We start from the raw sequence: 19,326 nt of genomic DNA, 5'->3' as shown, positions 1-19,326 counted from the left end.
CACACACACACATGCACACACACACACGCACACACACACACATTAAGAAAGTACACACTTACTCTAAAACAAATACACATACACACTCATTTTGATGCAGTTCTAAAAGACATCACTCAACCTTATACTTCTGATCTGGGTGGTTTATCTGATTTTGTTACCAGACAGAAAGAACGTTCTTAAATGACAACACCTGCAGTATATGCACAACCTGATTAACCCTTCAGTCTCTGTGCATCTGAAGATGGCCACTCAGATTTACTTTGCGCGCATCTGAAGATGGCCACTCAGATTTACTTTGCGTGCTTGGCGTGCATCTGAAGATGGCTGGTCAGATTTACTTTGCGTGCTTGGTGTGCATCTGAAGATGGCTGGTCAGATTTACTTTGCGTGCTTGGCGTGCAGCTGCAGGGCGATCTGCGTGGGCACGAAGAACAGGAAGTCCGTCTCGATGTCCACCGCGGTCTTCTTGATGGTGGCCTGCTCCGGGTTTGGCCCCCAGGGCTCGGAGTAGGTGGTGAAGGAGGACTCGGCGGCCGCAGTGCCCTTCTCTCTGGTCAGGCCGCCCAGCAGCTCCTTAAGCTCCTCCCTTTATGGGAGAACAACAGCCAAGAACACACACACACACACACACACACACACACACACACACAGACAAACACACACACACACACACACACACACACACACACACACACACACACACACACACACACTCCCTTTATGGGAGAACAACAGCCAAGAGACGGAAGAGGGATTTACAGTGATCTTCTTTACAATCCACAGTCTTAAAATATGGTACACACACACACGCACACTCACACACACACACACACAAACACACGCACACTCACACTCACACTCACACTCACACACACATACACACACAGACACAAACACACACAGACACACACACACACACACACACACACACAGACACAGAGTGTGTCTGAGACGTACGGGTGGGTTGTCTTGTACTTGTGGTTGATGGAGGGGATGTCCATACCAGCAAACAAGTGGCCGTCCATGCTGTTGGTCCCAGCAATGTAGTCGAACTGGGCGGCGTTGTGGAAGAGCTTGCTGGGGTGGTCGGGGATGAAGTCTCCATCCACCACTGGAGCCAACTCTAACATGTACAGTACTGGGTCTGGGAGCAAAGATCAGCAAGGTCAGTGCTATAGAACAGATCACACACACACGCACGCACACACGCACGCACACACGCACGCACACACTCACACACACACACACACACACACACACACACACACACACACACACACTTGTAAAGGGTTTGAATTCTTCTCCATCTGTGCATATCATTAATGCTGTTGAAGTATTAAATAAGTGAATCAGTGGGGTGGTGGTTAAGGAGCTGTGTGTGTGTGTGTGTGTGTGTGTGTGTGTGAGAGTGTGTTTGGATTTCCTCTATGCTTTATAAGCTTCTAAAGTACAAGTATGTCAGCACTGGCTGTACCGTGTGCTAATCTCATGGGAGAACATGAGGGGGGGGGGGGGGGGTATTTCAAATTTGCCATAATAATTCCATGCGAGAGAGAGTAAACAAAGATGGATGTGGGGCATCTCCATAGCAACCTTTGCCCATCTCCGACAGGGCCAGTTTCCCGGCCGTGGTAAGGGCCAGGGGATCAGTCATCTTTAGGCAGGCCGCCATGTTCTCCTGCTGCCTGCAGCCCACCTTCTCTGCAATCTGCACGCATGCAAGCACACAACACAGAGACACTTAATGTATGCGTGTGTGTGTGAGTGTGTGTGTGTGTGTGTGTGTGTGTGTGTGTGTGACTGTGTGTGTGCCTGTGTGTGCGTGTGTGTGTGTGTGTGTGTGTGTGTATGTGTGTGTGTGTGTGTGTGCGCGTGAGTGCGTGAACATATCTCTAAGTGTTCATTAAATTGTGCATCATTTACTCTAAGGGTGTGCAACGTCTTTCCAGCAACTTAAGTTAAATCAGACGAATGTTTCATCTGACACGTTTCAGACTAGATGGGGGCAGTAGCTCCCCCTTGTGCCATGGCATAGGATATAAAAGCGTGCTTACTGTAATAGACCCTTTTATCAGCATCACAAGGCTTCCGTTTTAACATTCCATATGTTATCTTAATGCAGAGGAAGTAGATTGGGAACCAAATAGAATGTTCAAGCATTGTTTTTGTTTTTATTGTTGAAAGGGTCAATATGCACATACTGGCCTCTGGGGTGGCGTACTGTATGTCTTCCTAACAGCCCTAGCCTTCACTTCACTTGTCCTGCATTTGAACTGAACTCAAGTGATGAAAGTTTCATCTGAATGAAAGCATGGCAGTGATGGTAGCGGAGGTCTTACCTTGCGCGCCATGCCCAGTGGGTCCCTCTGAAGCGCCCAGGGGCTCAGTGCCACCCCACACTGGGAGATGGCACGACGGAAGAGGCCCTGGTTGTACGGGGAGAGCATCTGGCACAGACACACACACACACACACACACACACACACACAGTCAGAGAGTGAGTACACACGGGACACTCAGTATCCAGGAGAGATTAAACCATCTTGCTTTTTAAATATTTAAGCGTGTTTTCTCTAATGTTGTTGAGGAGGATGTTTCTTTGCGAGCTGTGGAGGGGCGTCATCATGTTGTGCACCGCAGTGGGATAATGTGACAGAGCGCTGGGGCGCCGCGTGTCAGCCCTACGGGTGCGGGCGGGGGGGGTGGGTTGAGAGGCGGTGGGGGTGAGTGGGGGTGGGGGGCGGGATGGGGGTGGGTTGAGAGGCGGTGGGGGTGAGTGGGGGTGGGGGGCGGGATGGGGGTGGGTTGAGAGGCGGTGGGGGTGAGTGGGTGTTGGGGCGGGGTGAGGGCCGGGATCTTACCTGGTAATTCACGCTGGCAGACCCGGCTGACTGGCCAAAGACGGTGATGTTGTCCACATCGCCACCGAACGAGCGGAGATTCCTGTGCACCCAGGCGATCGCCGCGTGTTGGTCCCACAGCCCGTAGTTCCCTAGAGGAACAGAGTGCATTACAGTAGCAGGTCAGGCTACGCTCTCACATGGCAGAGTGTGTGTGTGTGTGTGTGTATGTGTGTGTGTGTGTGTTAGATGGGTCATGTGAATATTACATAAAGAACATTATAGCTCAGCAGGAGCAAACATACACAGAGATCTTTATTTTGTGTATGGGTATGAGTCATGTTTTGAAAAAGCATTAGTAATGAGAGAGTACAAAACCAGCATGCTTAAGGGGAAAGTAGCCATGGGTTTGATAGATGCCATCTGTTACAGGCTATTATTCAAAGCAGGCAGTAAATGTCAACAGCAACGTGAATGCTTGCAGTGTTTGTGGTTAGTTATTCACACAATTACATGAGTAAGTACATGCAGCAAAACACTGAGAAGAAATGCGTGTGTGAGGTTTTGATTTCATGTCATAGGTGTGCCTTTTGGCTCCAGTTATATATAGTTTGAGTCTCAGAACAGTGAGGTTTCGATTCCTTTTGGCTCCAGTTATATATAGTTTGAGTCTCAGAACAGTGAGGTTTCGATTTCATGTCATAGGTGTGCCTTTTGGCTCCAGTTATATACAGTTTGAGTCTCAGAACAGTGAGGTTTCGATTTCATGTCATAGGTGTGCCTTTTGGCTCCAGTTATATACAGTTTGAGTCTCAGAACAGTGAGGTTTCGGTTTCATGTCATAGGTGTGCCTTTTGGCTCCAGTTATATACAGTTTGAGTCTCAGAACAGTGAGGTTTCGATTTCATGTCATAGGTGTGCCTTTTGGCTCCAGTTATATACAGTTTGAGTCTCAGAACAGTGAGGTTTCGCCATCACTCCTCTAGCTGGTAAACAGCTTTACAATAAGGATTGTCTTGTTAGTGGCAAGTACAGTAGTTGCATCCTTGTGTTCTCCTTTGGTGACATATGTCAAGGGCGCAAATTAAGAGTTAGTATTCTGCTTAGGACCTAATTTACCCCTTCTGCCAACTTACACACAAAAGAAACCTAGATGCTCATAGATAACCATAAGCCATCTCCTTGCTGTCGTACTAAAGAAGTGTATAGTATCTTAAAGGGTGCAGGTAGAGAGGGGAGAGTACAGTATACCCACCGGCCCTCCAGCCCAGGTCTCAGAGGTACTAACCTGCCGCTCGACTGCAATGCCAAAAAGCCAGACTCTGTGCTATGGCAGTCAGAGCGCATACTAAACTGCAGGCACTCACAGTATGAGACACTAAGTGCATGAGTTTGAGCAATGGACCACGGCCCAAAATGGCTTCTTAACATACATGTATGTGTACATACAGTTCCCCATAAAGTCTAATGCAGTTTAATATATATGTACATACGGTTCACCATGCAGTTTAATGCAGTTTAATATATATGTTAATACGGATCACCATGCAGTTTAATGCAGTTTAATATATATGTACATACGGTTCACCCTACAGTCTAATGCAGTTTAATATATATGTACATACGGTTCACCATGCAGTTTAATGCAGTTTAATATATATGTACATACGGTTCACCATGCAGTTTAATGCAGTTTAATATATGTGTACTGTACTGTACATACTGTACATGCGGTTCCCCCTACAGTCTACTGCAGTTTAATATACGTGTACTCGTTGTCTCGTTTTAAATGTCAGGGCCCTCAGAAGTCTACCAATGAAGTGTGGAGATACATTGAGCCTCGTAAATGGGTGTAAAACAGTGATTTATTTGCATGGCTAACCCGATGCCGAAGCACCACTATTGAAAAAGCTGTTGGTAGCATCGGCTAACTAGCGCCAGATTTTGGAGTGCAGGGGACAAGCCGAGATGGGCTATGAGACATACGTTCACACTCGGTATCATGTTTCAATACACTTTAGGTCAATATCACACCGGAATTCTCCTTTAATGTATGTGTACTGTGTACTTCGGTTTGTCTGTAGAAACCCTCACCACACTACCACAGAAGTTAAATTATATTTTGAGCATTGTTAGTGTTATAAAATAGCGACGTGGCACCTTGCCCTGTTAGCATCACTATTAGCCCATTCAGTGATAACGCAAATAAACGGTCTTGCTTAAAACGCCACCAATTACTGTAAGTTTGCTTTCAATCAAAAGTTTGAAGTTCCTAACTACCGTAAATAGAGCCTAGGTTGTTTTTACTCCGGAGTAACACTTTAATGTATGTGTATATATGATACCCGCTGCAATGTAATGTGTAGTATAATGCAGTTTAATATATGTATGGCATCCTCTGCAGTCCAACCTGGCAGTCTGGAGTCACCCGTGCTGAGGAAGCCCAGCGTGCCCACGCGGTAGTTCACCGTCACCACGATGACTTTGCCCCGGTCCGCCATCTCCTTGCCGTCATACAGAGAGTTGCCCATGAAGCTGACGTCGTTGGAGGCCCCGAGGAGGAAGGCTCCCCCAAACAGGTACACCATCACGGGCAGCCCAGTGGACACTGAGCAGGACACATGAGGGACGGAGAAAAGCATCAGGACACATGAGGGACGGAGAAAAGCATCAGGACACATTAGGACACATCAGGACACATGAGGGAGAAAAGCATCAGGACACATCAGGACACATGAGGGAGAAAAGCATCAGGACACATGAGGGAGAAAAGCATCAGGACACATGAGGACACATCAGGACACATGAGGGAGAAAAGCATCAGGACACATCAGGACACATGAGGGAGAAAAGCATCAGGACACATGAGAGAGAAAAGCATCAGGACACATGAGGGAGAAAAGCATCAGAAAAGCATCAAAACGTACAGTATGAGAGACGGAGAAAAGCATTAGGTCTGGTCTGGTTTACAATAATATGGCTGCTGCTATTTAAAAGTCTATTCAGCAGTTTAGTAGAACACATCTTACGTTGTGATATCCCATTTTAAACATAGTAAAAAACACTAGACAAAACAACTGAGCCTATATACAGTGTACACAAAGGGAAAGCTGCCTCAGGCCAAGGAGGAAAGAATTGATCAAAAACACCATTCAGCCGCCCCTTGTTTTGTGTTCTTGGTGAGAGCTGGAAACACAGCTCACGGCTTAGAATTAGATTACGTGTCAGTGTTTGAAGTTCCCCACCTTTTCTGCCTTGGGGGACGAAAATGTTGAGGTACAAGCAGTCCTCGCTGCCGTGGGAACCAGACTGCATGAGTGTCACCTGCAGGCACCTGTCACGATACTTGGTGGCTTTCAGAACACCTGTGTCAAAAACAGCCCGGAGGCGGCGCCATTAGTGATCTACCTGAAGACCCTTGGGTTGAAATATTTGACTTAAAATAAATCCAGAGAATATCTAGAAAAATATTTCTGTTAGTTTTGATAGCCCAAGACTGAAAGAGAACTTCAATAGAGATCTCCACTGAGAAAAAGCTTTTTGTCTAGATCTACGCTTAATCGTTATACGGGAATCCCCATCCTTCTAACCCCAAAGTTCACCTCAGCATAGACAAGAGTCCCTAGACCCTGACCACATCCACCACCTGACTATACCTCTAACGGCAAACCAGTCTAAGCCGGCTCGGTAAGTAAGTTTAAAAAGGTGTTTCCTTACCGTCCCATCCTGGGTGGGGTTTGGCCTTTTCGAACCTCGCTGGGATGTCTGCGAAGGGAACCCCCTTGAACACGTCCACAGAGTGGAACAGTCCCATTCTGTGGTTCTTCCCTTGCACCATGCCCCCTTCAGTGTACACCACTCCCAGCTACAGAAAAGGAGAGTGTCAGTGTCAGCCAGCCCACACAAAACACATACAGATATGACAGGAGTGTGTTGTGTGTGTGTTGTTTATAAAACATTACAATAAATGCCATTTATGGAAACATTCCTATAAACAGCACTGTTGTTAGGCAATTCCACGGAAAATTGACTTTTTGTCACATCCAAAATGCCAGTGAAATGCCTTGGCATTTGTATGATGTGAATGATAACATTCATTTTTTTGTGCATTTTTTCTCATGTACATTCTTCAGCTAAAAATAGCAAATGCTCAAATTTCATGTAATCATTCACATCATACCTATCACCAGGGTGCGATTTGTGTAAAAACCAGAGGGGGGGTTGAATAAGTTTGTAACCCCCCCCCCCCCCCCAAAAAAAAAGTAATGTCATGGCTAATAATACCCTATATTGTTTTTGCCACCTTTGTAACATTTTAGTTTTAGTTTACCGTGGTGTATGACTTTAAACAGCGAGTGTGCTTGGTATGATGATCAGCTCCTCTAATGCAGGGTAGGACTACGTTTTGACAAGCATACAAATTCACCTTGTTCTTGCCCCATCTGAAATGACTTCTCTACTTTTGCTGCCTCCATCCTTTCTGTATTTGTTGTGTAAAAAAACGTTGTATATGATGGCACTGAAGTCTTAAGTTAGTGAATTGGCTAACAGTGTTAGTTGGTAACCAAATAGCCTTGCGCTACACGCTGCGTAGGCTATGTGCATTCTCTCTCCTGCTGATTTGCGTTCAGTAGCCAAGTGCGTAATATTGCAAAAGTTGAAAAAATAAATGTGTTTATTGTAGCCTACAGAAAATAAATAGCCTATCATACTGTCAGTTAATTGCCTACAGTGCAGTGAAGAGTTTGGAGAGTAAAGTTATAGGGTAACTTGAAGTTTTATGAAAATAATTTACGAACCAGCAGGCGCGCCTGCAGGTGTACGTCCGTACGCACTGTGCGTACCATCACTCAACAACGAGAGAAAATGTACCTTGTGTGTGTGTGTATATTCACACCATATTGGCCTACCATTCCTTTCCAACTATGCACAGTATCCCATTAGTTGAACGCCATCAGGCTATTTACAATTTTCTATTAAGTAAAGTTAGTGAACACTAATCAAAATTAACGCGCACACATGTTTGAGCAGGAGAGAACGCACGCAGGCACGCATAGGCTACTTGTTTTCTTTTACTCGGCTTTCTATATGGTTATCAGCACACAATGTTGAGCTAATTCACTAACTCAATACTCATCATGGATATCACAAGTTTAAACAACGAAAACAGAAAGGATGGAGGCAGCAAAGCTAGAGGAGCTATTCAAGATGGGCAAGAACAAGGTTGGCTAAGCAATTGGTGTGCTTGTCAGAACGACTGCATTACAGCTGTTTAAAGCCAGACGTTACAGTACGCTATAACACAACTAAAGGTAGCTTTAGACTGTATAGGGATGTATAAAGTTGCCCAAATGAATAGGTAATTGTAGACGTTGTTGTTGCATTATTGCATGTGGATGTTGTTATGCTATGTATGCACGAACCTAAAGGAAAAATACTGTTTGTTTTTTTTGTTTTTTCGGGGGGGGGGTGCGTACCATAGCCATAGCATTAATTCCTGCAGGCGCCCCTGCGAACCAGAACATAAAGACCATGAAGCTTCTATTTCTTGCAGCTGTTAAAACACCCGCTAGATAGTTTAAATACCCACCAACATTCGTTTTTGCAGTACAGATTATTTCTAAAAGTTATTTGTCTACTACTGGATGATTTATCAAACGAGTGCTTTCTCGTTCGTCCTCCGCAAACTACAGGTGTTTCTGTAGAGAGCCATTGAATAAGCGATGCCAAGCAATTTCTGTGACATTCAGCAAATATCTCCTCATTTAATGTATGTTCCTTCGGACAATAGGCCTACGTTCTACTCTACGTGCAGTTGTCCTCCATCTCAGTTGCATCAGTTTTCTAATTTTGAAGGTTCTAAAACATTATTATGCTTCACTGAATCCTTCTCGTTTTCTTTCATTTGTCCAGCTAACTTTTCCATTGAACCTAGCCATTTATGATGGATTACACACTCGACATTCTGAAATGTCCTGCACGATCAAGGCCAAATTAAGTTATCACGCAGCCACTGTGTCAGCAGCATTAGGGCTGACGGTGACGGTGCGTTTCTGATGTCAGATTATTATGTAGGCTAGCCTACTAGACTGTTCTCACGTTGCAGCGCTTTACTTATATGAAGTAATCAATATGAGGGGCAGAGGAGGATAAATGTTGTCCCCCCCGACGATAAAAATAATTTAGCAGAGGTAGGGATAGGAAAACCATAGGGGGGGGAATCCTAACCATCCCCCCCTACAAATCGCACCCTGCCTATCACATTGTATTGGCGTTATGGATGTTACAAAAAATGTAATTTTCCATGGAATTGCCCTGTTGTTAATACATCAATGTAAAAAAAACAACACAATTACAAGTACCAATTATGAAGTAGCCTAATTCAAAGAATTATGGCAACAATTATGATACTTACACTGGCACCTGCTGTGCTGCCCAGATACAGGGCCGAAACTATAAAAATCACTCCAGCCACAGACATCCTAACAGAGGGTCTTGCTAACACAAATACTCTGCTGAGTAACTGTGCCTCTAGCTGCACAACTGGACACTCTCTTTCTCCTGCTGAGGAGATGTCCTTTTATACGGCTGCGCTATGGTACACTTTCTTCAGGGAGAGAAAATAAATGACCTTCAGGCCTGTTTGTTTGCATGGTCAGATAAGACGTGCTCCACCAATCGGATTTTAGAGTAATCAATTTCCCCTAGCTAATCACTTTGGAAGTGGGTAGCCTACTCTGCAAGTGTGCAAGCGTGCATGTATCATATCTAATTCATTCATATCTAATTACATATCCCAAGACAACCGTTTACTTTGGCTGGAGGATGACATATAAGGTACTTGCCAAAACACCTCATCTAAAATTTGATTAAATATCTACTAAGTCAATGGAAATTTGATCAAGATTTTAGTTAGATGAATATACAGTTTGAAATGGATTTAATCACTAGCGTGTAATCTTTAGTAGTTACACATTCCCCAACATGTTTGGCAGGAGCAAACAGGAGTGATGAGAAAGCATCACCTGTCGACATCCCTTTAATCCTGGCCACAGTTCATAACAAGCTGTTTACATCTCCCGCCAGCTGAGTGCTTCACAGACAAAGAGGCCGCCTCTTATCTTCACAGATACAGTAGGACCTGTTGATGCCATCATTATGTCCACTTACAGAAAATCAAGTTCCAATAGATGTCTAGAGTAACATTTGGAAACTGGCACATACTGTGCAAGCCTCCACCCATGCACCTCAGGTTATCAAACTGACCATCAAGGATGACAGTGCTGTGTGATGTAATTGTTGACTTAGTGCCTACACCTAAAACAATGAGGTATGATTTAAAAGTGTATGAGGCATAATTCATTTTAAATAAATGTAAGTGACTTCATTTACACCTCTTTGCCCTAAGAGGCAGCTGTGTTTTCTAGTGGTAAGAAGACGTCAAGTGATGGGGAAAGAGCGACTTTAGGTCTAACCTACGTTCAGATTATAGTTGGATTTGGCAGACGCGTTTGTCCAGAGTGACATACAAATAACAACAATACAATAGTTAAATTTAACAGTGAACAATTTACAATGTTGGTAAGACTACATAAGGAGAATAGCAATAATAAACAACAATGTCAATTCAATAAATAGCCTAATGGAAATAAACACATAATAGGCCTATACAAACCATGACACATGGGAAAGGCTTATTAAACTAAGTGCATGTTGATAAGATACTTTAGACCCCTCTTGAAAGACCCAAAACTACCACAGGAACGGAAAGCACTGGGCAACTCATTCCACCAACAGGAAGACACAACAGGCATATTTTTCGCAGCTGCCGGCGTCCGTTTTGTAGAGGTGTGTGTGTGTGAGAGAGAGCGAAGTCATTTCAGGTCAGAGTGACTGGTTGAAAGTATGAGAAAGTTCACACCCTTTAGGTCGTAGGCTACTGTAGCTGGATTTCCCGTTCCCACAACAATCAGACTGCTTTCATATTTGGATGAAGATATTTTCTCTGTCCATCTGATCTGGTAACCTGAATGCAGCCTGCAATTAAACACAACCCGCAACAAATTGTTCATTGCATTTAATGTGTTGGCCTAGCCTACTCAGAACAACTGTGCGACAACGGCTTACAAGGTGGTCAATGTAGCCAAAGTTAAATCCCAAGTTGACTATATTTCAAAGAAAACTAAAGATAGGCCTGATAAATCAAACAACACACTTGGCCCACCAGGGCGTAATGGATGGTGAATAGCGAAAAAGCGTCACCTACCGGGTTTTAATCATGCATATCACGGGAGAAAACTCATTTAAAATCAAAGCATTAAAACATAAATATATAAACAGCAACGTACACAAGCAAGAAATGTTATTAATGTTATTAACAAAATAAAGATTTGATCAAAAACTTTTAAAGGTAATTGTCAATTTATTAACACGCAGAAACACTTTGGCCAAGCTCCAATTTCATAGCCCAAATTTACAGTGCGCATGCGTCGATTCTTGGTCAATCATGTCCAACCTGCTGCATGCATGCTGCTGGAGGTAGTGAGCGGAAAGTAATCTAAGCTGTCAACTGCATGTCTGACGCGGTTAACTTTTTAGGACTTCCGGCCACACAAAGACCTTGAACTCGCCAGCAGTATAGAGTCTGTTGTTCCTGGAGGCATTTAATTTCCAGTCCGTAGCTCAAAAGTTTCGCTAGATACCCAGCTAGACATAAGCTAACGTTGCTAGCAGGCTAACGTTAGTTGTGAAATTTCCAAGATGGCGCCCTTCAGATGAACGCAGGACGTTTCAAAAGGTAAAATATAAGTACATTTCAATGTTTAAACTGAATTTTGTACGTCATAGACTGTATAGATGCAGTTTTGCTTTTGAGTTTGTTCGTTCCCTTCACTTGTCACAGTTGCCATACATGTCTATCTGACTTGGTGTTGGGCATAAATAACCAAGGATCCACGTCCGTCCAGTTTAGTGCTAACGTTATAGGTCCAGAGTTTATGCTTGCTTCCCTGATAACTGATCTCTTTTGCAATCGCTTGCCGGGGCCTATTTGAAGCAAACCAAATATTTCTTTGAAGAAAGCACCATGGAATGTACTGTTGATGACTAGCCACAGGTCAGATGATACTCATGTCAAAACTGATATGGAACACCACAAACATATCAGGCAGTTCTAAATAATCATTGCACCTGTCAACACATCAGAGCCTTCAACACGGTGGCCTTATAGTTTGCTTCGGAGGCTATATTGCATCACGTTGAAAAGACGCATAACATGGTCTTTGATAATGTGTTCGTTCCAGAAGGCAGTAAATCATGACGTGACCCTGTGAAATTCTTGTGTTGCTCACATGCGTGCCTCTCCTGTCGCAGAGGTCGTAGCCTCAGCCCGTCTGTGACGGAGAGCTAAGCCGAGTCCTCGCCTCTGTCCAACCGCCGCCACCATGGCCAAGGAGCAGACCAGTGTGTTCGACCTGCTTCCTCTTCTGGAGTCCACGGACCTCCAGCAGCTGCAGCAGACCAGACAGCTGGTGGAGGACCACCTCAGGGCAGGTACACACACACACACACACACACACACACTTACACACATTTTCTCTCTCTCTCTCTCTCTCTCTCTCTCTCTTTCTCTCTCTCTCTCATAACACATCACTAGACATTTCACACAACACAACTTACTACTCCATCATAACATAAATACTATAATACACAAATACTATAATATACAAACCATGACACATAGGAAAGGCTTAAAAAACTAAGTGCATGTTGAACAGGTACTTTAGACCGCTCCTAATATGTTATGATGAGGTAGTGAGTTGTGTTGTGTGAAATGTATCACACACGCACACACACACACACACACACCACTGTTTTCACTCAGTGTGCTGTGTTGATATTGTAATTTATCTGTGTGTGTGTGTGTGTGTGTGTGTGTGTGTGTTTTGTGTGTGTGTGTGGCAGAAAAGGGCTCAGTGCTGCTGAACGGTCTGGTGGATTATTACCTGGAGTCTAGCTCATCTCAGGCTCTGCTGATTCTCACTGCAGTGGGCGAGCCACAGCACAAGGTCAGATACACACGCAGCACATCCCACAGTGCAACACCACATCAAAGCACAACACCACAGTACAACACCACATCACAGTGCAACACCACATCACAGTACAACACCACATCACAGTACAACACCACATCACAGTACAACACCACATCACAGTACAACACCACATCACAGTACAACACCACATCACAGTACAACACCACATCACAGTACAACACCACATCACAGTACAACACCACAACACCACATCACAGTACAACACCACAACACCACATACATCACAGTACAACACCACACCACAGTACAACACCACACCACAGTACAACACCACACCACAGTACAACACCACACCACAGTACAACACCACAGTACAACACCACATCACAGCACAGCACAACACCACATCACAACACCACATCACAGTACAACACCACATCACAGTACAACACCACATCACAGTACAACACCACATCACAGTACAACACCACATCACAGTACAACACCACATCACAGTACAACACCACATCACACAGTACAACACCACAGTACAACACCACAGTACAACACCACAGTACAACACCACAGTACAACACCACAGTACAACACCACAGTACAACACCACAGTACAACACCACAGTACAACACCACACCACAGTACAGTACAACACCACAGTACAGTACAACACCACAGCAGACCACCACATCACAGCACAACACCACAGTACAGCACAACACCACAGTACAGCACAACACCACAGTACAGCACAACACCACATCACAGTACAACATCACAGTACAGTACAGTACAGTACAACACCACATCACAGTACACCACAGTACAGTACAACACCACAGTACAACACAACACCACAGTACAACACCACAGCAGACCACCACATCACACCACCACATCACAACACACCACATCTCAACGCATCACCACTTCATCATAACACATCACTGTACAGTTAGGCCTCTGTATCTTAAACCTCTTTTCCAGCAGAAGTTTGTTTTTTTCTCTGGCAAACATTTTTTTTCTCTCAAAATAAACTGAAGTCAATCAGTAACACTGTTTATTACCGGTAAGTCAACACATTCAGGGTATCAGAGATTCAGGTAATCAGAGACAGTGCAGACATGCGATTACTGTGCAGGTCATTTGAGCTGGGAGAGATGGAAAACAAACAATACAGCTGCAAGTAGAAGTATCCCATTGAGAGAGTTTGTAAAGCACTGTTGTGACAGGCTTGTTCCAGAGAGACCACTTACTGGATGCACTTGCTACTGGATGCCTACCATCTTCACTGTCATCTCCTGGTCATCTCCTGATGATCTTGTTTAAAGCAAACATGTTGTAAGAATCTGAATTTAGACCCCCTTGTCGTCAGTGTTCAACATACTGGGTAGTGCCCGTTTAACCCAGTTTAACCCAGTGTGCCCGTTAAACCCAGTTTAACCCAGTGTGCCCGTTTAACCCAGTGTGCCCGTTTAACCCAGTGTGCCCGTTTAACCCAGTGTGCCCGTTTAACCCAGTGTGCCCCTTTAACCCAGTGTGCCCCTTTAACCCAGTTTAACCCAGAGTGCCCGTTTAACCCAGAGTGCCCGTTTAACCCAGAGTGCCCGTTTAACCCAGAGTGCCCGTTTAACCCAGTTTAACCCAGTGTGCCCGTTTAACCCAGTGTGCCCCTTTAACCCAGTTTAACCCAGAGTGCCAGTTTAACCCAGGGTGCCCGTTTAACCCAGTGTGCCCCTTTAACCCAGGGTGCCCGTTTAACCCAGAGTGCCCGTTTAACCCAGAGTGCCCGTTTAACCCAGAGTGCCCGTTTAACCCAGTTTAACCCAGGGTGCCCGTTTAACCCAGGGTGCCCGTTTAACCCAGGGTGCCCGTTTAACCCAGTGTGCCGAAAACTAGGGTTGCAAAGGGGCGGAAAATTTCCAGTAAATTTCCTGAAACTTTCCGGAAACTTACCATTAGAAGTTAAGTTGGGGAATTTTGGAAATATTCCAAATTGGAAACTTTCATGGAATTAAAGGAAATTATGGGAATTAATGGGAATTTACAGGAATCAACTGGGAATTTTGGGTAATTCATACAAACTGTTTTGTATACAAACATTAACATTTTGTTTTGTAATAAGCAATATGATTTGTATGTGGGTATTTTCGCTTAGCTTAGCATACAAAGCTAGCTAGCATGCTAGCGGGAATCCCATTCTCTGCCAATGGTTTACTAGTGTGCTAAACTAGCAACACTGAACTGCCCAAGATACACCACACCACTCAACAACAAAATCCGATTGGTTGGAACATTTTTTCCCCATGCATATAAACGCACCATAGGTTTCCTTTATGTCTAGCAGCCTATGCCTACTGCTGTGTGCATGAAATTGACTTAATTTCCCATTAATTCCTGTTTATTCCTGTTAATTCCCATATATTCCCGTTAATTCCCATGGAAAGTTTCCAACTTTGAAAATTCCCGGAATTTTGCAACCCTACCGAAAACTAAACCAGACATGCATTAGCAATGTCGGAGATGGCATCACACGTTGCATTATGAGTCAGTGTGTCATCAGAATGCCTTTGAAGCCGTTATTTGAAGGTAAATTAAGTACAACCATGGTTGCTTTACACTAGCCTTCACCTCCCATGTGTTCCTGACGTGGCCCGTCGGCTGCAGCAGAGCAGCGTGTCATGGAGAGCCGTCACGGCTGTACTAGCCTCCCAGGGGCCACTGGCGTGCTGAAGCAAGTGTTGTTGTTGTTGTCAAAAGGCAGACATGCCTCCTGGCTCACCACAATTATGTAACTTTGACGGCATGATGAAAAGGCAACTGCCCAACCTTCCTCTGTGCTCTGGCTCTTTTGGTGCATATGCTTGTATGACTTTGTCCCTGAAAATGTTAAATCGATATAGTAAAAACATCCGAATCAAAGAAGGACAATGTCTAAATAGTACATGGTATTATTGCTATTGTGGTTGATGGAATTGCCTGAATCCAGTGGGTTTTGAACACTGTGTTTGAGCACAACAGCGCAACATCAGATCTTAAACACCCGCCAGTCTAGTGAAGCAGACTGAAATGAACAGCCATTGGGGTCAGTCATACCCCAGGAGCAAGAGTGATGGAGCCCTTTTACTAACAACAGTTGTCTTGTCTCTTTGTGTGCGTGCGTGTGCTTGGGCGTGTGTGTGTGTGTGCGTGCTTGTGTGTTTTCTGTGTGCGTGTGTTTTCTGTGTGTGTGTGTGTGTGTGTTTTCTCAGCCGCTCCTGGAGAAGCTGAATGACTGCCTGGGCCGTCAGACGTGCCGGCTGGCCTCCCTCACCCTGCTGGCCCACGTCATCCGGCGGCAGCCGCCCTGGATCCACACCATCCCCCGCTTCCCCCTCTTCCCCACCCTGCTCAAGTGCCTCAAGGTGCCCGCCCACCCGCGCACACTTCTCTTGTTCCCTCCCTCTCTCGTTCTTTCTCTCCCTCCCTCACTCTCTCGTTCCCTCACTCCATTCCTTGCTCACTCTGCTCCAGGATGTGCTCCTGTGCGTCTTCCTCCACACAGGGCTGGTTGTGGTGGTGGTGGTGGGGGGGGTCTCTCTTCCCTCTCTTCTCTCTCTTCTCTCTCTTCTCTCTCTTCTCTCTCTTCTCTCTCTTCCTCCACACAGGGCTGGTGGTGGTGGGGGGGGGGGGGTCTCTCTTCTCTCTCTTCCCTCTCTTCTCTCTTCCCTCTCTTCTCTCTCTTCCTCCACACAGGGCTGGTGGCGGTGGGGGGGGGGGGGTCTCTCTTCTCTCTCCTCTCTCTTCCCTCTCTTCTCTCTTCCCTCTCTTCTCTCTCTTCCTCCACACAGGGCTGGTTGTGGTGGCGGGCGGGGAGGGAGGGGGGGGGGGGGGGGTGTAAGGGTCATCTCGATGTAGCTGGGCTGTCGAGTTGAGGAATGTCTTTTCTTCAGACACAGCAGTGCCCCTCTCCCCTGTACTGATTATGCTGGTGTGGTGATGTGCCGGTGGTGGTTGCACATCCCTGCTCTGGGAGGAGATGTATTTCTTGGGGGCAAATCTGTACCCCTAGTAGGGCCCGTTACAATATCGCCGACGCTGTGCTGGGCTGCCCTGTGGGTCACACTGACTGAGATTTTCTTGGAGTGTGTGTGTGTGTGTGTGTGTATGTGTCAGACTGATTGTATTGAAAGTGTGTGTGCATAACTGTGATCTGCCAGAGAGTAGTTGTTGTGGTGTGTATTTGTGGATGTGTATTTAGGTCAGCATGTAATGTGTATCAAGTAACTGTGGTGAGATAATGTTTCTAAATGCATTTGCTACAAATGTGCTGGGTGCTTGATAGGATATATAATGCAATGTCAAATTTGTTGAGTGTGTGTGTAATATAACTCTTGTCTGTCTGTTTGTGTGTGTGTATCTAATGTAATTGTGTGTGAGTGTGTATCTAATGTAACTGTGTGTGTGTGTATCTAATGTAATTGTGTGTGAGTGTGTATCTGATGTAACTGTGTGTGAGTGTATGTATCTAATGTAACTGTGTGTGAGTGTATCTAATGTAAGTGTGTGTTTCAGACGGATTCGGACACGGTGGTGCTGATAACGGGAGTTCTGGTGGTGACCACGCTACTTCCCATGATCCCACAGCCCAGTCGCCACCTCCTGGACGAGCTGTTTGATGTCTTCGGACGCCTGGCACGGTGGACTCACAGGAGTTCAGGTACTGGTCCAGACAAGACCCGGATTGCACCGAACCCTCGGCCGATCTGGGTCAACACCATTACACTCAGTGAAGAAGCTGCTACTTTCAGTGCTACTGCCAGTAAAGCTCCCAATGCCACAGATGTATAGGAAGTGAATCTCATGTTCTCTACCACCGGCTGTAAACAGCAAATACACCATGGCATCATGCACTTATGTTCTGAAGAAATTAAGACAAATTTGGTCAGCCATGAAGGCAAAATTGGAAGCATAGACTTCACAGTAAGTGCTTCTTGAAGCCAAAGCATACAGAGTAAACAGTATTGACCTGATCTTCCCAGAATTGGCATATTCGGTTGAATTCGCCGCTGTCTTTTAGTCACTTCCGGTCGCTTCACTTTTATTGTATTTTATAGTCAAAGACCGATGATTAAGATCCCACCTGCCCTTCTGACGTGAGTCAGAATTAGTCATAGATCTGCATCATGACGGCAGGGCAAGTCTGGTCTACTGCCAGGCCGCACAGAAGAAATTCAGTCATTGTCCTGAATTAAACTGCACCATTAAGGTCAAGTCAGCTGGAAGAAAAAAGCAGGGAGCACTTTGTGATTCATTTAATTTAATAGATGCTTTTCTCCACGGTAGTGTTGCACGGTGCACCGATACTACAAAAGTGTCGCAATGATTCTGTCACATTGAGAGGATGGTGTTTGTTTGTGCAGGGAGCAGTCCTAGTGTTCTGTCTACGAGTATGAGAAGGTGGTGTTTCTGTCACATTGAGAGGATGGTGTTTCTATGACATTGAGAGGATGGTGATTGTTTGTGCAGGGAGCAGTCCTAGTGTTCTGTATGAGAGGATGGTGTTTGTTTGTGCAGGGAGCAGTCCTAGTGTTCTGTTTGAGAGGATGGTGTTTGAGAGGATGGTGTTTGTTTGTGCAGGGAGCAGTCCTAGTGTTCTGTTTGAGAGGATGGTGTTTGAGAGGATGGTGTTTGTTTGTGCAGGGAGCAGTCCTAGTGTTCTGTATGAGAGGATGGTGTTTGAGAGGATGGTGTTTGTTTGTGCAGGGAGCAGTCCTAGTGTTCTGTATGAGAGGATGGTGTTTGAGAGGATGGTGTTTGAGAGGATGGTGTTTGTTTGTGCAGGGAGCAGTCCTAGTGTTCTGTATGAGAGGATGGTGTTTGAGAGGATGGTGTTTGTTTGTGCAGGGAGCAGTCCTAGTGTTCTGTATGAGAGGATGGTGTTTGAGAGGATGGTGTTTGAGAGGATGGTGTTTGAGAGGATGGTGTTTGTTTGTGCAGGGAGCAGTCCTAGTGTTCTGTATGAGAGGATGGTGTTTGAGAGGATGGTGTTTGTTTGTGCAGGGAGCAGTCCTAGTGTTCTGTATGAGAGGATGGTGTTTGAGAGGATGGTGTTTGTTTGTGCAGGGAGCAGTCCTAGTGTTCTGTCCATTCACCTGCACGCCGGCATCTACTCCCTCTTCCACCGTCTGTATGGCATGTACCCCTGCAACTTCGTCTCCTACCTGCGCGTCCACTACAGCATGAAGGAGAACGTGGACACCTTTGAGGAGGTCGTCAAGGTGAGACTGCCTCTCGGCCAACATGGATAGTGGAGCCTTTTGGTTTTATGCAGAGTTGCTGTTTTCTAAGACTGTGTATTTGGTATTGTTTTGTTTTGGACCTCTTGGAACCAAATTTGCTGGAAAAATCTAGTAAAGACATCCTGTTG

The 19,326-nt window shown here is 45.3% G+C and overlaps 2 protein-coding genes across 2 annotated transcripts in view; one reads left to right on the top strand and one right to left on the bottom strand.

Moving 5' to 3' along the window:
* LOC121714718 (bile salt-activated lipase-like) overlaps positions 1 to 9,324 on the bottom strand; it is an 11,126-nt gene extending 1,802 nt beyond the window's left edge. Inside the window, exons 1-9 of the mRNA XM_042099735.1 lie at positions 9,259 to 9,324; positions 6,561 to 6,708; positions 6,089 to 6,208; positions 5,254 to 5,451; positions 2,865 to 2,995; positions 2,343 to 2,450; positions 1,597 to 1,711; positions 961 to 1,147; positions 386 to 589 (exon numbers count right to left, since the gene is read on the bottom strand). Coding sequence (XP_041955669.1) covers positions 386 to 589; positions 961 to 1,147; positions 1,597 to 1,711; positions 2,343 to 2,450; positions 2,865 to 2,995; positions 5,254 to 5,451; positions 6,089 to 6,208; positions 6,561 to 6,708; positions 9,259 to 9,324 — 1,277 coding nt within the window. The remainder of the gene's footprint in view (positions 1 to 385; positions 590 to 960; positions 1,148 to 1,596; positions 1,712 to 2,342; positions 2,451 to 2,864; positions 2,996 to 5,253; positions 5,452 to 6,088; positions 6,209 to 6,560; positions 6,709 to 9,258) is intronic.
* A 2,004-nt stretch (positions 9,325 to 11,328) lies between these two features.
* Positions 11,329 to 19,326, top strand: part of tsc1a (TSC complex subunit 1a) — a 29,395-nt gene continuing 21,397 nt past the window's right edge. The window contains exons 1-6 of the mRNA XM_042100531.1: positions 11,329 to 11,640; positions 12,216 to 12,395; positions 12,807 to 12,910; positions 16,169 to 16,321; positions 17,472 to 17,616; positions 19,023 to 19,177. Of these exons, the coding sequence (XP_041956465.1) occupies positions 12,287 to 12,395; positions 12,807 to 12,910; positions 16,169 to 16,321; positions 17,472 to 17,616; positions 19,023 to 19,177 (666 nt within the window). The 5' untranslated portion in view covers positions 11,329 to 11,640; positions 12,216 to 12,286. The remainder of the gene's footprint in view (positions 11,641 to 12,215; positions 12,396 to 12,806; positions 12,911 to 16,168; positions 16,322 to 17,471; positions 17,617 to 19,022; positions 19,178 to 19,326) is intronic.

The sequence above is a fragment of the Alosa sapidissima genome, chromosome 8 (assembly GCF_018492685.1).
Source record: "Alosa sapidissima isolate fAloSap1 chromosome 8, fAloSap1.pri, whole genome shotgun sequence".
NCBI classification, from domain to species: Eukaryota; Metazoa; Chordata; class Actinopteri; order Clupeiformes; family Clupeidae; genus Alosa; species Alosa sapidissima.
Note: the sequence above shows the minus strand (reverse complement) of the source record. Positions and strands in the feature narration are given on the sequence as shown.